General features: G+C 41.7%; 1 protein-coding gene across 7 annotated transcripts in view; it reads left to right on the plus strand.

Moving 5' to 3' along the window:
- LAMA2 (laminin subunit alpha 2) overlaps positions 1 to 16,709 on the plus strand; it is a 1,513,089-nt gene that overhangs the window by 1,151,628 nt on the left and 344,752 nt on the right. For 5 of the 7 annotated variants that reach the window (XM_073627245.1, XM_073627247.1, XM_073627250.1 and 2 more), the window contains one exon: positions 2,176 to 2,369. In XM_073627245.1, the coding sequence (XP_073483346.1) occupies positions 2,176 to 2,369 (194 nt within the window). The remainder of the gene's footprint in view (positions 1 to 2,175; positions 2,370 to 16,709) is intronic. The other 2 variants (XM_073627249.1, XM_073627252.1) reach the window with 1 other exon arrangement.

Consider the following 16,709-nt stretch of genomic DNA (forward strand, 5'->3'; position numbering starts at 1 on the left):
ATGTGCAAAGCTGGTAGAGACATGTCCAAAAACCTTGCAGCTGTAATTGCAATGAAAGGTGGTTACACAAAGTATTGACTCAGGGGGGCTGAATACAAATGCACGCCACACTTTTCACCAATTTTTATTTGTATCTTACTGACGCTTTTAAAAAATATTTATCATTTTCCTTCCACTTCAACAAGTATGTGTCACTTTGTATTGGTCTATCACATAAAATCCCAATAAAATACATTTACATTTTTGGTTGTAACACAACAAAATGTGAAAAATGTCAAGGGGTATAAATACTTTTTCAAGGCACTGTAGGTGTGTTTCAACACATTATCATTTGTCCTATAGAAAATGGCAAAAGCACTAGTCAAACCCAAACTCAAACTCTAGTTTTAGATAAAAGAACACACACTTTATACAATTCTTTCTTTCAATTTGTCTTTAGATTTACCTTCAACTATGTAATGCAGGGGCCTGCCTAATTGCATACTGATTGAAAGTGTTTAGGTTTGACCTCATATTATATGGTTTTGGTAAATCTACAGGAAAATTGTACAAGAAATTTGTATAATGTATGGCCAGCCATACATAGTTCAAATAACACTAGTTAGCAGTAAAGATTTATTTGAGAGAGGTATAGAGCTGGATGGTACCAGTATAAACAGGTTACAGTACTCTTAAAAATGTCTGTAACAGACTGTGAGACGTATCAATTAAAATTAGAATTAAAGGAGAAGTTAAAAGCCTTTAAAGGAAACACTGTAAGGTCAAAAGGAGGAACCAAACATCACAATTTTACAGAGTCCTTTACAGTAAGAAAGCCAAGGATATTTATTGATAGGGGGTAGTTAGCGGGGTCATTAACTAAAGGCATAGCCTGAAGTATTTGCAATGAGTAATGTCTCCTAGATTTAGCAGACAGGAATTCAATGGAAATTATTCTAGTGCTGTTTTGTTTTAGTAGGTAGGATTGAATTGGCAATAGTTATCAGGTAGCTGTAGTGCAATAATAAAATATTAGTCTATCATATTGTTGTTAGTATCAACGGCAGTGTCATTTTTTTCTCTTTAAAAATAACAGCCAAGATGCAGCCTGTAATACAAATAAAAGGTCAGTAATAAAAGTGGGAGTTGAATTTCCTGGAGAAATGTTTAAGATTGACAAATATGAGGTAAATGAAAAAAGGAGTCTGGTTTTGCTCTGTTATAAACAATCGCATGAGATTAAATTATAAATTTCTAGTGAGGGAAATTTTCAGGCAAACAACTTTCTAAAGACCTAGATTATTTTTGGTTTCTAGTTTTTATGTGCTAGTGGTTATTGTAAACATAGGTAATGAAGACAACTGGTTACATGGTCTAAGGTGGATGTTTATGACCAATTGAGTTTAGTGGCCATATTTGAACATACACTGTGCAAAATTAGAGAAATAATGAAATAAAAGCATCAGTAAGATTTTTTTGACTGACGTCACTAGAGTTAATGCATTAATGCTTTTGGTTTCTAAAAACAGGGAAGTGTCAAGTGGAATGAAGATGATAAATCGTATTAAATGTAATTTTAAAAGTAATCTGAATATAAGTGATTGTATAGGATGGTGAAGTAGCTAGCTGCTCAAGATCAATCAAATGGAAATCATCCAGAATAAGATAAGGATAAATAAAGTGATTTGCAAAGTCAGGAGGACAATACATAAAAATACATAATGAATTAAGTCTTTAAAGACTGGACAACCTAAAGAAAATATTGCAAGAATTACCTAAAAAGTGCTTTTTAGTGCAAGATGTAACTCTACCCCACAACCGTTCCCGTTTTCTAGGTTGGCTTTGGTTATGAACAAAGTGCAAGAAAGGCCACATCTGGGTCAGTGATCATGGTATGATAGCCAGGAAATGTAGATATCTAAAGAGACAGAGGTCATGGACAGTCTCTTAGAAGAGTTAGTTAAAGAAAGCAAGAGTTCCACAGTGAACATCTGAAGTAAGGATAGCATGAGGGTTTTCTTTGAATAAAAATTAGCTTAGTGGGGAGTTTTGAAATGTTTATTTATTCTTTCTATTGCTTTTAATAATACTTTATAAATTGCATAGATAATGCAAAGCTATTGATGTTTGGGTATTTGCTAATAAAATGTTTTATAAACATATAGATATAATACATTAACATCAGTATATTTTCAGGTGTGCATCTGGTTTTACTGGTAATCCAAGTATTCCAGGAGGTTCTTGTCAAGAATGTGAGTGTAACCCATATGGATCATTATCTATGATATGTCACCCAAGAACTGGTCAATGCACGTGTACACCTGAAGCTACAGGCCTGAAGTGTGGTGGCTGCACTCAACGGCATGTCCGAGAGGGCCCAGTGTGTGCATGTACGTATACTAACCTGATTTACCCTTGTTTTTGATGTTTATTAAGAAACCCAAGTATTTTCTGATGACTATTGTATTCCAGTGCCAATATCACATACAGATATTAGATTTTTCATATTCCACTTTCTAAAGGTGGCCTTTATGTAATAGTGTATTTAGCACAGGGCGATGTTAATTATGGTTGTTAAACTAAATTCTGTTATTCCATCTTTTCAAGCTAAGGAGAATTGGCTTATAGCTGATTACATCTTCTTCCTGTTCTCACTGCCTGCTTACTTGGGTCAGATGGAAACTCTCCCATGAAAAACTGTGGGAAATCTTCTGACACACAGGACAAAATAAACATATTTGAGTCAAAGCAAACCACTTCTTTTACTAACCTCAGTAAATAACCTCTTTTAACCACTTCAGCCCAGGAAGGTTTGGCTGCTGAATGACCGGGCCATTTTTGCAATTCGGCACTGTGTGGCTTTAACTGACAATTACGCGGTCATGCGATGCTGCACCCAAACAAAATTTATGTCCTTTTCTCCCACAAATAGAGCTGTCTTTTGGTGGTATTTGGTGGTATTTGATCACCTCTGCAGTTTTTATTTTTTGCGTTATAAACAAAAAAAGAGAGACAATTTTGAAAAAAACACAATATTGATTTAGACACAATATAGATAGATTTAGAGCATTTTTTTCACTCTTCACAGAACAGACCAGGGATTTGTGTGTTTACACACACGCGTCCCTGTTCTGCCTCTCATGCCCGTGATCACCCATGGCCGGCGGTCATCATGATCGTCAGCCATGAGCATCGGCACCCCCGTAGTGCAGTGCTGCCGGTGGTGCGCGCACGCTTGCTATCCCGGCGAGTCGACCTATAGCTATGACCGCTCACGGGATCGTGCCAACCTGCTGCGGTATAATGACGGCGGCTGGCTGGCAAGCGCTTAATAACCTCAGTTATTTTGCAAACTAAAAATTCACTTTGCTATGTGAACAGTCTCTTCTCCTTTAGTGAACCCAGCTGAAAGAAAAACAGAAATTAGAGGAAAAAATACTTAAGGTGAGGCATTTGGGGATTGATTCACTCAAGGCATATACAGTAGACTGTACACTTTGCAAAGTGCAGTTGGACTCTGCATGAGCAGTTGCTCGAAAGCTTAGAAAATGAGGGGAAGCTCTGCTGACCTCTATCACGGTGATACATTCTAGTACTGAGATAAAACACCTTAAACTCAGATTATATAGACAGACAAACAATAGGTATAAGAGCTCCAAATGTCCCTTATTTGAAGTGACTGACCCCTTTTTTTTTTTTTTAACTAAATCCATCCACCCCTCTTTCTTCCACAAATATCCCTCTTTCGGGCCTCATGTAGAGGCTTGTATAAATAAATATAATAAAATGAACCACAAAACATGTTAAAAAGATAATTGCAAATGGAAATTTTAAGATAAAAGATGTTTTTTCTCAATGTAGTGTAAAAAGTAGGGATGAGCTTCGAGTTCGAGTCGAACTCATGTTCGACTCGAACATTGGCTGTTCGCAAGTTCACCGAACAGCGAACAATTTGGGGTGTTCGCGGCAAATTCGAATGCCGCGGAACACCCTTTAAAAGTCTATGGGAGAAATCAAAAGTGCTAATTTTAAAGGCTAATATGCAAGTTATTGTCATAAAAAGTGTTGGGGACCTGGGTCCTGCCCCAGGGTACATGGATCAATGCAAAAAAAAGTTTTAAAAACGGCCGTTTTTTCAGGAGCAGTGATTTTAATAATGCTTAAAGTCAATCAATAAAAGTGTAATATCCCTTTAAATTTCGTACCTGGGGGGTGTCTATAGTGTGCCTGTACAGGGGCGCATGTTTCCTGTGTTTAGAACAGTCTGACAGCAAAATGACATTTTGAAGGAAAAAACTCATTTAAAACTACCCGCGGCTATTACATTGCCGACAATACACATAGAAGTTCATTGATAAAAACGGCATGGGAATTCCCCAAAGGGGAACCCCGAACCAAAATTTAAAAAAAAAATGACGTGGGAGTCCCCCTAAATTCCATACCAGGCCCTTCAGGTCTGGTATGGATATTAAGGGGAACCCCGGCCAAAATTTAAAAAAAAAAATGACGTGGGGTTCCCCCTAAATTCCATACCAGACCCTTCAGGTCTGGTATGGATTTTAAGGGGAACCCCGCGCCAAAAAAAAAAAAAAAACGGCGTGGGGTCCCCCCAAAAATCCATACCAGACCCTTATCCGAGCACGCAACCTGGCAGGCCGCAGGAAAAGAGGGGGGGACGAGAGTGCGGCCCCCCTCCCTCCTGAACCGTACCAGGCCACATGCCCTCAACATTGGGAGGGTGCTTTGGGGTAGCCCCCCAAAACACCTTGTCCCCATGTTGATGAGGACAAGGGCCTCATCCCCACAACCCTGGCCGGTGGTTGTGGGGGTCTGCGGGCGGGGGGCTTATCGGAATCTGGAAGCCCCCTTTAACAAGGTGACCCCCAGATCCCGGCCCCCCCCTGTGTGAAATGGTAAGGGGGTACATAAGTACCCCTACCATTTCACGAAAAAAGTGTCAAAAATGTTAAAAATGACAAGAGACAGTTTTTGACAATTCCTTTATTTAAATGCTTCTTCTTTCTTCTATCTTCTTTCATCTTCATCTTCTTCTGGTTCTTCTGGCTCTTCTGGTTCTTCCTCCGGCGTTCTCGTCCAGCATCTTCTTCTCTTCTTCTTTTCTTCTCCGGGCCGCTCCGCAATCCATGCTGGCATGGAGGGAGGCTCCCGCTGTGTGACGGCCCTCCTCGTCTGACAGTTCTTAAATAACGGGGGACGGGGCCACCCGGTGACCCCGCCCCCCTCTGACGCACGGTGACTTGACGGGACTTCCCTGTGACGTCACGGGGAATGCCACAGGGAAGTCCCGTCAAGTCACCGTGCGTCAGAGGGGGGCGGGGTCACTGGGTGGCCCCACCCCCCCGTTATTTAAGAACTGTCAGACGAGGAGCGCCGTCACACAGCGGGAGCCTCCCTCCATGCCAGCATGGATTGCGGAGCGGCCCGGAGAAGAAAATGAAGAAGAGAAGAAGAGAAGAAAAGAAGAAGAGAAGAGCGGGAGCCTCCCCCCCATGCCATGGGTGCCGAGCGGCCCGAGGAGAAGAAGACAGAAGACGCCGCGGAGGAGATGCTGGACGAGAACGCCGGAGGAAGAACCAGAAGAGCCAGAAGAACCAGAAGAACCAGAAGATGAAGGAAGATAGAAGAAAGAAGAAGCATTTAAATAAAGGAATTGTCAAAAACTGTCTCTTGTCATTTTTAACATTTTTGACACTTTCTTCATGAAATGGTAGGGGTACTTATGTACCCCCTTACCATTTCACACAGGGGGGGGGCCGGGATCTGGGGGTCACCTTGTTAAAGGGGGCTTCCAGATTCCGATAAGCCCCCCGCCCGCAGACCCCCACAACCACCGGCCAGGGTTGTGGGGATGAGGCCCTTGTCCTCATCAACATGGGGACAAGGTGTTTTGGGGGGCTACCCCAAAGCACCCTCCCAAGGTTGAGGGCATGTGGCCTGGTACGGTTCAGGAGGGAGGGGGGGCCGCACTCTCGTCCCCCCCTCTTTTCCTGCGGCCTGCCAGGTTGTGTGCTCGGATAAGGGTCTGGTATGGATATTTGGGGGGACCCCACGCCGTTTTTTTTGTTTTTTTTGGCGCGGGGTTCCCCTTAAAATCCATACCAGACCTGAAGGGTCTGGTATGGAATTTAGGGGGAACCCCACGTCATTTTTTTTTTTAAATTTTGGCCGGGGTTCCCCTTAATATCCATACCAGACCTGAAGGGCCTGGTATGGAATTTAGGAGGACTCCCACGTCATTTTTTTTTTTTAATTTTGGTTCGGGGTTCCCCTTTGGGGAATTCCCATGCCGTTTTTATCAATGAACTTCTATGTGTATTGTCGGCAATGCAATAGCCGCGGGTAGTTTTAAATGAGTTTTTTCCTTCAAAATGTCATTTTGCTGTCAGACTGTTCTAAACACGGGAAACATGCGCCCCTTTACAGGCATACTATAGACACCCCCCAGGTACGAAATTTAAAGGGATATTACACTTTTATTGTTTGACTTTAAGCATTATTAAAATCACTGCTCCTGAAAAAACGGCCGTTTTTAAAACTTTTTTTTGCATTGATCCATGTCCCCTGGGGCAGGACCCAGGTCCCCAAACACTTTTTATGACAATAACTTTCATATAAGCCTTTAAAATTAGCACTTTTGATTATTCATGTTCGTGTCCCATAGACTTTAACGGTGTTCGCATGTTCGAACGAACTTTTTCCCTGTTCGCATGTTCTGGTGCGAACCGAACAGGGGGGTGTTCGGCTCATCCCTAGTAAAAAGTCAAGAGGTCTGTTCTCCGTAAATCACTTCAAATTAGTGAGGTTGTATATGATGTTGTGAAATCTATCCGCACACCCTATATTTTAGTGATGAAAACATTTTTACATCCCTAGATTTCTCTTCTGCTTCTAGCCTGTTGTTTATATTCTAGAATATTTTCGCTAGGTATCTTTATAGCTCTGTAGGTCTGATCATTAAGTATTCATAAAATAGAAGCTTAAAAAAATCCACAAAACCAATGGTTAAATTTGGACACAGATTAATTACCTAATTCTACCTAACAGCTGAGATTTTCAGAATGCCCTCACCATTTTACTGCTACCTTTTAATACTGACAGCTAGCAAAGTTAATATTCCCCAGCTTTGTGGATAGTGTGAAGGTGTCTTCAGTGTGAACACCCAAACATGTAAAATTAAGCTGCATTTTACTTGATGACCGATAAAGTGAATGCAGCACATTGCTAGGGGGTCATTCGCACTTGTTCATTTTTGGTAGATGTATTGTCTAACTCATGAAAAGATGTGTTGCAATGTGCTTTACATTACATGTCAGTCTGTATTATAACACGGGTCAACACAAGTAAGTATGCATTGATGCATGCGTGCACACATAATGGACATCCATATGCATTGATGCAGATTATGATGTGCATTTTCATGTGCTTTGCAATGTGTTTTGATATTCAGTTTGACATGTTTCAGACTATTGAAGACATGTCTGGCAAACAGACAAGTGAAAAAATGCCTACCTCTTTTAAAAATGAGTCCCCCACAATTTAAAAACATTTTCTGGTATAGAAAGCAGCTGTAAAGCCAGCCATAGACAGTTGAATTCGACCCATGTAAGGGCAGGCAGAATGTACAACCAGTCTGCTGGATTTTGCATGCGATTAATGTAAATATAACAGCCGCTAGGCTGTTATAGCCGCTAGCAGTAATCACTGTGTTCCCCGGCGAGGTTAACTTCTACTGCCCTACGCCAGGAGAACACAATGGCTCCACCCATGGTTGCAGAAAAGAAATTCTCTCTGTTTATGGCTGGCCTACGGAAGGGGAAACAAATGAAATTTTTTAAATATTTTATTGCCCAAATTATAGTATAAAAGTCCTAACTTAGGTACATACTATAGATGGTTTGAATCTTGGCCAGTTCAGCAGGGGCCGGCCAAGATTTGAGTCATCTATGGGCAGGCTGGATGCACCAAGTCGACCCATCAATCAACTTGGGGACAACCAGCATAGCCGCTGGCATGTGATTATTGCCAGCAGCTATAGCCACTAGCACTAATCAATGTGTTCTCCTGGCTGGGATGGTTACTTGTGCCCCCCCGCAGGAGAACATAATAGCTCCTTAGGAGGGATTCCCCCATTAACCCTGACTGTGTTGATGGGGAAATTTAGCAATTTTCTTTCCTGCAATAATGGGTTGATTGCACCATCTATGGCATACCTTAGTGTGGCGATCTCCACCACCGAGCTATTGTGATCTGCCCTCCTGCCAGAACACACTGATCAGCGCTCACAGCCATTGGTGCATTTATGTCACAATTTGTTTGGAAAATCAAGTGATTACATTATTATTAATATTTATAATAAATTATTATTAATATTATTATTCACATATTGTCACTAGTGCAGTACAGCATCATCAAATGACTGGTGTGCTGGTGATCAGGGATATTGACTGGTGACAGTGTAAAAAAAAATTAAAAAAAATAAATCATAATTTGTATTTATTTTTTTAAACTTTTTACTTTTTTTAACATTTTTTCTTTCTTTACTATTTTATTTACATACTTGTGTTAGAGTAGTTCAGTGTCACCATAGTGGCACTGTACTACTCTGACAGTGATGATCACTGTAACAGCAATCATTTGAACTGTCATGAAAAGGTTTCTTTCATAACAGCTGTACTTATTGTTGACATGATGAGACAGGGTGTCAGGTACCATGTGATAGCTGTGGGCCAATCACAGCATCACTACAGTAAGCACAGCTGTTATGAATGAAAATCATTCATAACAGTTGTGTATACATTGTGATTATGTTATCGCATAGTGGACAAAGGGGAGGATACTATTGAAGTAGCCAAAAAAACAGACTTTATAGGCATGGAAACATTGGAGAAGTGAAAATAATATATTCAAAACATTTATTGAAAAAAGTACAAAATATAACCACAATATTCAAAAAGAAATAAAAAACATGAAATCTGATTCAATTAGTACAATGAGCCCTGCATCTACATGTTTCGCCGTGAGGCTTCTTCAGGACACGATAAAGGTTAAAAGGTGTAACAAAAGAGAAACAGAGAACAAGTCTCACTGTCTGAAATGAGATATATTCCAATTAAAAACAGAAAAGTTGCATAAACGCATTACAACATATTCATTAAAAAGCATGTTCTAAACCCTCCAAAAAAGGATCCGAGAGGACAGTAGGATGGCAATGAAAGGGTAGGCCTTGTGTACAAAATTCCTGTGGTGGAAAATATGAGGTGGTTTAATGTTAACTATGAAAAAATAGAGAAATACAGAAAGCTTTAACATAAGAAGTATACTACAGTGAATAGTTTATATAACATTAAACATTAATTAGGTCAAGATACCTACTCTTTTATATCCTTCAACCAGGGCTTTTTTTCAGCCGGAACTCACCGGAAATGCGTTCCGGAACCTCTGGCAGCCCTCTCCTCTCCCGGGAGTGACATGTCTGCTGCCTGCACCATCATCAGATGTATGTCTCCCGTCCCTGCAGCAGCCTGTCTCACTCACACACAGCAGAACGAAGCTGTCTCCTCCCCCTCCTCCTTCTCATTCAGCTCTGTATACACACAAGAGGAGGGGGAGCAGGAACACGTGCTCACTTCAGGTCTGTACAAACTTTTCTATGCTTTATAGATAGACAGGGAGGAGGGGGAGAGAGTGGCTGGGATTGGGAAGCAGGAAACAAAAATGATGTGCACTTGGTGGAGTGATTGTGGGGTTAGGAGCATATGTGCTTTGGTATGAGAAAGGACATATGCTCCACAGGTCTCTGGTCCTAACTTAATACCAGCTCTTGATGGATTTGCAGCCCTATCCGGCCTTATGATTAATCCTAAGAAATGCCTAGTGCTTAATATTTCACTCACAAACATGGAATTGATCCCGGCTAGGGCTGCACTCCCATTCACATGGGCAGAAAAATCAATCCCATATCTTGGAATTCATTTAACAGCATCTCATTCTGACTTATTCTCAACCAATTATTCTCCTGTATTAAGACAGATCACAAATCTAATAAAACAATGGTCGCAACTTCCTTTATCCTGGATAGGGAAGATTAATGCAATCAAAATGACTATTCTACCCAAATTGCTTTATCTATTCAGAGTCCTCCCTATTCCAATTCCTTCCTATTTTTTGAGAATAGTACAAAAAAGAGCAACTTCGTTTATATGGGGCTCTTCTAAACCACGTATACACACACTACATCTTCCCAAAAATAAAGGAGGCCTGGGATACCCTAATTTTACTAACTACTACAGAGCAGCACATTTGGCCAGTCTGTCCAAATACCATGCAAAACAGGAAATCCCATTATGGGTATTTATAGAGGCTTCAGAAAATGACCCTCTATTAATATCAAATTTATTATGGCTTGATCCTAAAGACCGCTTTAAAATTCATAATCCCATAACTAAACACTTCTTATCTCTCTGGGATAAACTAAAAACCAAATATCAGTTACAATCTCCACACAATCCTCTCCTTTCTTTTATCAGAAATCCGGCCTTTTATCCGGCATGGATCTACCCAAATTCTTTTAAAGCTTGGACAACATCAGGCATTCAGACACTAAATGACTTCATAGCATCTAAATCATTCCTTTCATTCCCATCGCTTAGAGAAAAATATGATCTACCAAACTCTGAGATATTTAGATATCTCCAAATCAAAAATTTCTATACACCATTCCTAAAGGGGGATACACCATTATCCCAATTATCCATTTTTGAATCAATCTGTACAAAAGATCCATTTGCTAAAGGTACAATTTCATCACTTTATAATCAATTATATGGAGTAGCAAATCTTAATAGACCCTCTTACGTTCAGAGGTGGGAGGAGGACCTGGGAGGAACTTTGGAAGACACGGACTGGTCTAACATATGGCTCACATCTAAGTCATCTTCACCCAACATCTTAGCACTGGAGACAAATTATAAAGTCCTAACTCGCTGGTACCTTGTACCCGCTAGAGTGGCAAAATATTCACCTAATACCTCAGCTCTTTGTTTTCGAGGATGCCCAGAAATAGGCACATATTTACACATATGGTGGACGTGCCCAGTAATCCAAACCTTCTGGAAGGAAGTCTTCGTGATTGCATCTAAAATATTTAAAAAAATAATACAACCAGATCCATATTTAACTTTACTTAATCTAAAACCGGAATGGTTAACACTCTCTCAATTCAAACTTATGATCCAACTAATAACGGCTGCAAAACAAACAGTGGCCAAGGCATGGAAATCTCCTACATTGGTACTAGCAGAAACAATTCACAGAATGAATAATACAATGTCCCATGCTAAGATGGTAGCCATCGATCAAAATCAAATTCCAAAATTTGAAAAACTTTGGCATCCTTGGATAAAACAACAGTTCCTGTCAAACTTCAATGACTCTGTCCTGTTGCCATGGTAACAGATTAAATGACTTACAGTGACACCCATTCTAAGGCTTCAAAGAGAACTAAAAAGAATAATAAACTGACGAGCGGGACAACCTTGTGGACCATACCTCTACCTTTCAACCCTTTTTCTTCTTTCTCTTTCCTTTTCTCCACCTTACGATTAAAGCTCATTATCAGAATTTATTTGACCTATATACACTCTACTTGTAAACAATATGTATAGTAGGTATAAATCATTTAAATACCTACAAAAGTAACTAAGGAAATGATATATATCTTTAATTTAGGTTTACGTGAACCCAATGTTTAATATTTGAAATTTCATGATATTTACCTATATAAACCCTACTGTAAAACAATGAGCTTACTTTATAGATCCTTGTAAACTTACTTTATGTATCTTTATAACATTGTATACTCAATAAACTTCTTTTGACAAGGAAAGGACATATGCCAGAAATCAGTGTGGGATTAATTTGAAACCTGGCTGACAGCCCCTTCCAGCACTAGCCCCCCTCTCCCCCCAGCACATTTCCACCCCCCTCCTTCCAGTACTAGCCCCCCTCTCCCCCCAGAACATTTCCAACCCCCCTTCCAGCACTAGCCCCCCCTTCCAGCACATTTCCAACCCCCCTTCCAGCACTAGCCCCCCTCTCCCCCAGCACATTTCCACCCCCCCTTCCAGCACTAGCCCTCCCCCCCTTCCAGCACTAGCCCCACCTTCCAGCACTAACCCTAGCCCCCCCTTCCAGCCCTAGCCCCCCCTTCCAGCACTAGCCCCCCTTCCAGCACTACCCCCCCCTTTCCAGCACTAGCCCTCTCCCTCCCAGATATTCTCCTTCTTCTCACAGAGGGCATGATCGTGGCATCTGGGACCCCGAGAGATGGAGGACATTTACCTTGGAGGCCCACACAAGCTCCTGCTTGACAAGTTAGTGGAGCCTAGTGCCAGAACTTGTTCCAGCACTGGCCTCCAGGACTCAGCCCGGATTCATGGGATGCTGGGATTTTGTTTAAATCTCAGGAAAGGCCCATTAAAACTGGGGCAGTATGGAGGTTTGAATTTGGATTAAAAAAGGGGGAAAGGATTTGTGTTTGTAGGGTAAAGGTTTGTACTGGCAGGGGGGATTTAGGTGGGAAGATATGTGATGGAACTGGGGAGAGGACTTGTGTAGGAGGGGCTTGGAGGAATGAAGACAAGAGGAGAGGAATTGTTCCAGGATGGGGAGCATCTTGTGCTGGAAGGGGAGATTTGGGGGAGAGAATTTGTACTGGGTGGAGGATTTATGCTTGGGGGATATTGGGGTGGGGTATTTTTTGCTGGGATGAGGAGCTGTGCTGGGATATGGATTTGTGGGGTGGAAGGAGATTTGTGCTGGGAAGGGGGATTTTTTTAGGGAGAGCTTTTCAGAGACAGAGTTCATTCTGAGAGGAGAGCACTGTGAAAGTGTGTGGGGGAGGGGGAATATGTGCAGAGAGGTAAAGTTTGTGTGCGTTTAGCAGAGGGGAGAACATTGTACACAGAGGAGAGCTGGGGGGAACTTGTGATAAAAGGGGAGCTGAGAAAGTATCTGTGTGGAGGAGGACGGAGAGGTCAGCAGAGAGGAGAGCTGGGGGGATTTGTGATGAGAGGAGAGCTAGGAGGGGATTTGTGATGAGAGGAGAGCTAGGAGGGGATTTGTGATGAGAGGAGAACTAGGAGGGGCTTTGTGATGAGAGGAGAGCTAGGGGGCTTTGTGATGAGAGGAGAACTAGGAGGGGATTTGTGATGAGAGGAGAACTAGGAGGGGCTTTGTGATGAGAGGAGAGCTGGGGGGATTTGTGATGAGAGGAAAGCTAGGAGGGGATTTGTGATGAGGAGAGCTGGGGGGGGATTTTGGAGAATTTGCCTTATGTGATACACAGTTCTAAGCCTTAACTCATTACAATTTTTTGGCGCCTCTGTAAAATCTCTCCTCTAAGGAAGGTGTGGCTGGGGGCGGGGTTTGGGTGTGGTTGGGGCGGAGAGTTGGACAGAGAGGGTGAGTTCCTGCACCTTTTCTCTGAGGAAAAAGCCCTGCCTTCAACACATATCTAAAACAGGGGCCCGTGTGCGTCTTATATCCAAAGAGGGAGAGACCATCAGGACAATAGTGCTGAGGTATCCGGCATCACATAAAAGCAGTAAGCCTTAATAAGGTTGAGCACTGCTGGCAGGCATGTAATACAGCCTTTACTGGTATGTAATACCTATGAGCACAGAGACAAACAGAAAGGAAAAGGTGTATTACATAGCCATAAATAATATCCAAGAATAGTGCCCATGTTATGTGACAGATAAAAACTTACGTGGAAAATGCGATATACAGGTATGCCCCTGGGAAACGGCCGGGTGCTGTACTCGGAGACCATGTTAAAATTTCATGTTTTTTATCTCTTTTTGAATATTGTGGTTATATTTTGTACTTTTTTCAATAAATGTTTTGAATATATTATTTTCACTTCTCCATTGTTTCCATGCCTATAAAGTCCGTCTTTTTGGCTACTTCAATAGTATCCTTCCCTTTGTCTACATATTTTCTGATGTGGCATTGGTAGTGCTTCTTTTTCCTATTTTCTCATGATCGCATAGTGATCATGTGATCCCCTGACCGCTCGAAGCTGCCCGGTACCAGGAACCATAATCTCGGTTACAGGAGGGGAATGCCAGTTCGCGTGTGTGAAGAAACATACATTTACATTGCTGAGGCCCACCGTAAAAGTACTGTGGGTGGTCCTAAAATAATCAGATATCAGAGTCAACAATAAACAGAAAAAAATATGCAAAAGTTAAGATGACCATAGATAGGTAGTTTTTTCATTCCGCCTCGGCAAAAAAAACGAGGAATCCCCCCCCCCCCCCCCAGCCAAGACATTGTATTCTGACAGCGGGACTCACATATGGCAGAATACACTGATCAGTGCCTACAGCTGCTGATCAACACGTCCCTCATTTTATCAACTTCTGTCGGGTGGGAATAGCCACACACAGATCTAAATTCGGCCAGTCCCTGCTGAATTTTGATATGTCTATGGTCAGCTTTACTTTCAGCAAAAGCTGTATGCCAGTCTATTTTTTACAGGAAAAGCTAAACTTGATCCACTCCCATCCTCTCCCTGATCCTCCTTATTAGTCCTTTAACCACTTACCGACTGCTGCATGTACATATACATCGGCAGCATGGCACGGACAGGCAAATGGGCGTACAAGTACGTCCCTTTAAATTTGGCGCTGTGTAGTCGTGTGCGCGCAGCCGGCGGCGCGTGTGACCCTGTCGCGAGCTCCGTGAGTGTGATCGCGGGTCCTGTGGACTCGATGTCTGTGGGGATACCCGCGATCGTCTCACGGAGAGGTAGAACTGGGAAATGCTGATGTAAACAAGCATTTCCCTGTCCTCCCGAGTGACACTGACACTGATCACAGCTCCCTGTAATTGGGAGCGGTTATCAGTGTCGTTTCACACATAGCCCATCCCCCCACATTTAGAACACATCCCTAGGACACACTTAACCCCTGCAGCGCCCCCTCCTGGTTAACCCCTTCACTGTCAGTCACATTTACACAGTAATCAATGCATTTTTAATGGCGCTGATCGCATAAATGTGAATGGTCCCAAAATAGCGCCAAAAGTGTCCAATCTATCTGCCATAATGTCACAGTCACAATAAAAATTGCTGATCGCCGCCATTACTAGAAAAAAAAATTATTAATAAAAATGCCATAAAACTATCCCCTATTTTGTAGACATTATCAATTTTGCGCAAACCAATCAATAAACGCTTATTGCGATTTTTTTTTTTACCAAAAATATGTAGAAGAATACGTATCAGCCTAAACTGAGGAAAACAAAATGTTTTTTTATATATTTTTGGGGGATATTTATTATAGCAAAAAGTAAAAAATATTGCTTTTTTTCAAAATTGCCACTATTTTTTGTTTATAGCCCAAAAAATAAAAACCGCAGAGGTGATCAAATACCACCAAAAGAAAGCTCTACTTGTGGGGAAAAAAGGACGTCAATTTTGTTTGGGAGCCACGTCGCATGACCGCGCAATTGTCAGTTAAAGCGACTCAGTGCCGAATCGCAAAAAGTGCTCTGGTCTTTGGCCAGCCAAATGGGCCGGGGCTTAAGTGGTTAACTGGTGATCTAAGCTCAACATTTACTTGAAAAGCCAAGATTTACATAAACCTTAAAGCGGAGTTCCACCCAAAAGTGGAAGCTCTGCTTATGCGCTTCCTCCCCCCCTCTGCTACCACATTTGGCACCTTTCGGAGGGGAACAGTTACTGTCCCGACTTCCGGGAGAACTGACTGCGTCAAGATGCAGCGAGGTCCCCCGGAAGTTTGGTCCCCCTCCTCCTTCCCCCGCCGCCGGGCCATTCACAAAGCACAGCGTGCTTTGCACATGCGCAGTAGGGAACCGACTGTGAAGCTGCAAGACTTCATCGCCGGTTTCCCTCACAGGCAATAGTGGCGGTAGAGCCGATGGAAACTTTGGCTGGGGTCCTGATGTCACTAGATTTCAGGACAGATAAGTGTCCTAATATTAAAAATCTGCAGCTACAGTATTTGTAGCTGCTGACTTTTATTTTTTTCATGGGGGCTGTACCTCCTCTTTAAGTTCCTTACAATATATGTCTGAATTGTCAGATCATTTATATATACAGTATCTGTCTCTAAATGCAGAATTCTAAACTAAGCTCTGAATAAACTCATGTCAAATACTCTAAAAAAATATTTTATTTGTAAGCTTTCAACCCTTATATCTTAGCCTTCAGATTTAGCACTTGCTAAATACACTCAAGTGTCTGTTTAAGTTTTTACTGTCGATAATAAAGTTCACAGATCCCCACTGTCTAATTTCATCTGAAAATCTACTGAGAGTGCATGGGTTGATATTTGGACCACACACAAAATGCTATTCTCTAGTGAAGTGAAAACTCTTGCCAAGAACCAATTCCTATGTTGATCATTCTGCAGTGTATGGTAAGGCATGCATAACTGTGTGGATTGCTGTGTCTTCATGCATGTGTTTGATATGCTAACTGGTTTATTAGCAATTCAAAATATTAATGCCTGATATGTTTTTTTTTTCAAATTTTCTATTTTGTATATGCAGAGAGGGGAGGAGAGATATTTCAATTTAAATACATTGTTTTCTAGAGTTTTAGGGCTTTTTGCTCTCTCTTAGCTCACATACAGACTGCTATTTGCTTAGCACAAACATACTGATCTGTTTAGATGGGGACT

This window comes from Aquarana catesbeiana, linkage group LG04 (assembly GCF_042186555.1).
Source record: "Aquarana catesbeiana isolate 2022-GZ linkage group LG04, ASM4218655v1, whole genome shotgun sequence".
Classification (NCBI taxonomy): Eukaryota; Metazoa; Chordata; class Amphibia; order Anura; family Ranidae; genus Aquarana; species Aquarana catesbeiana.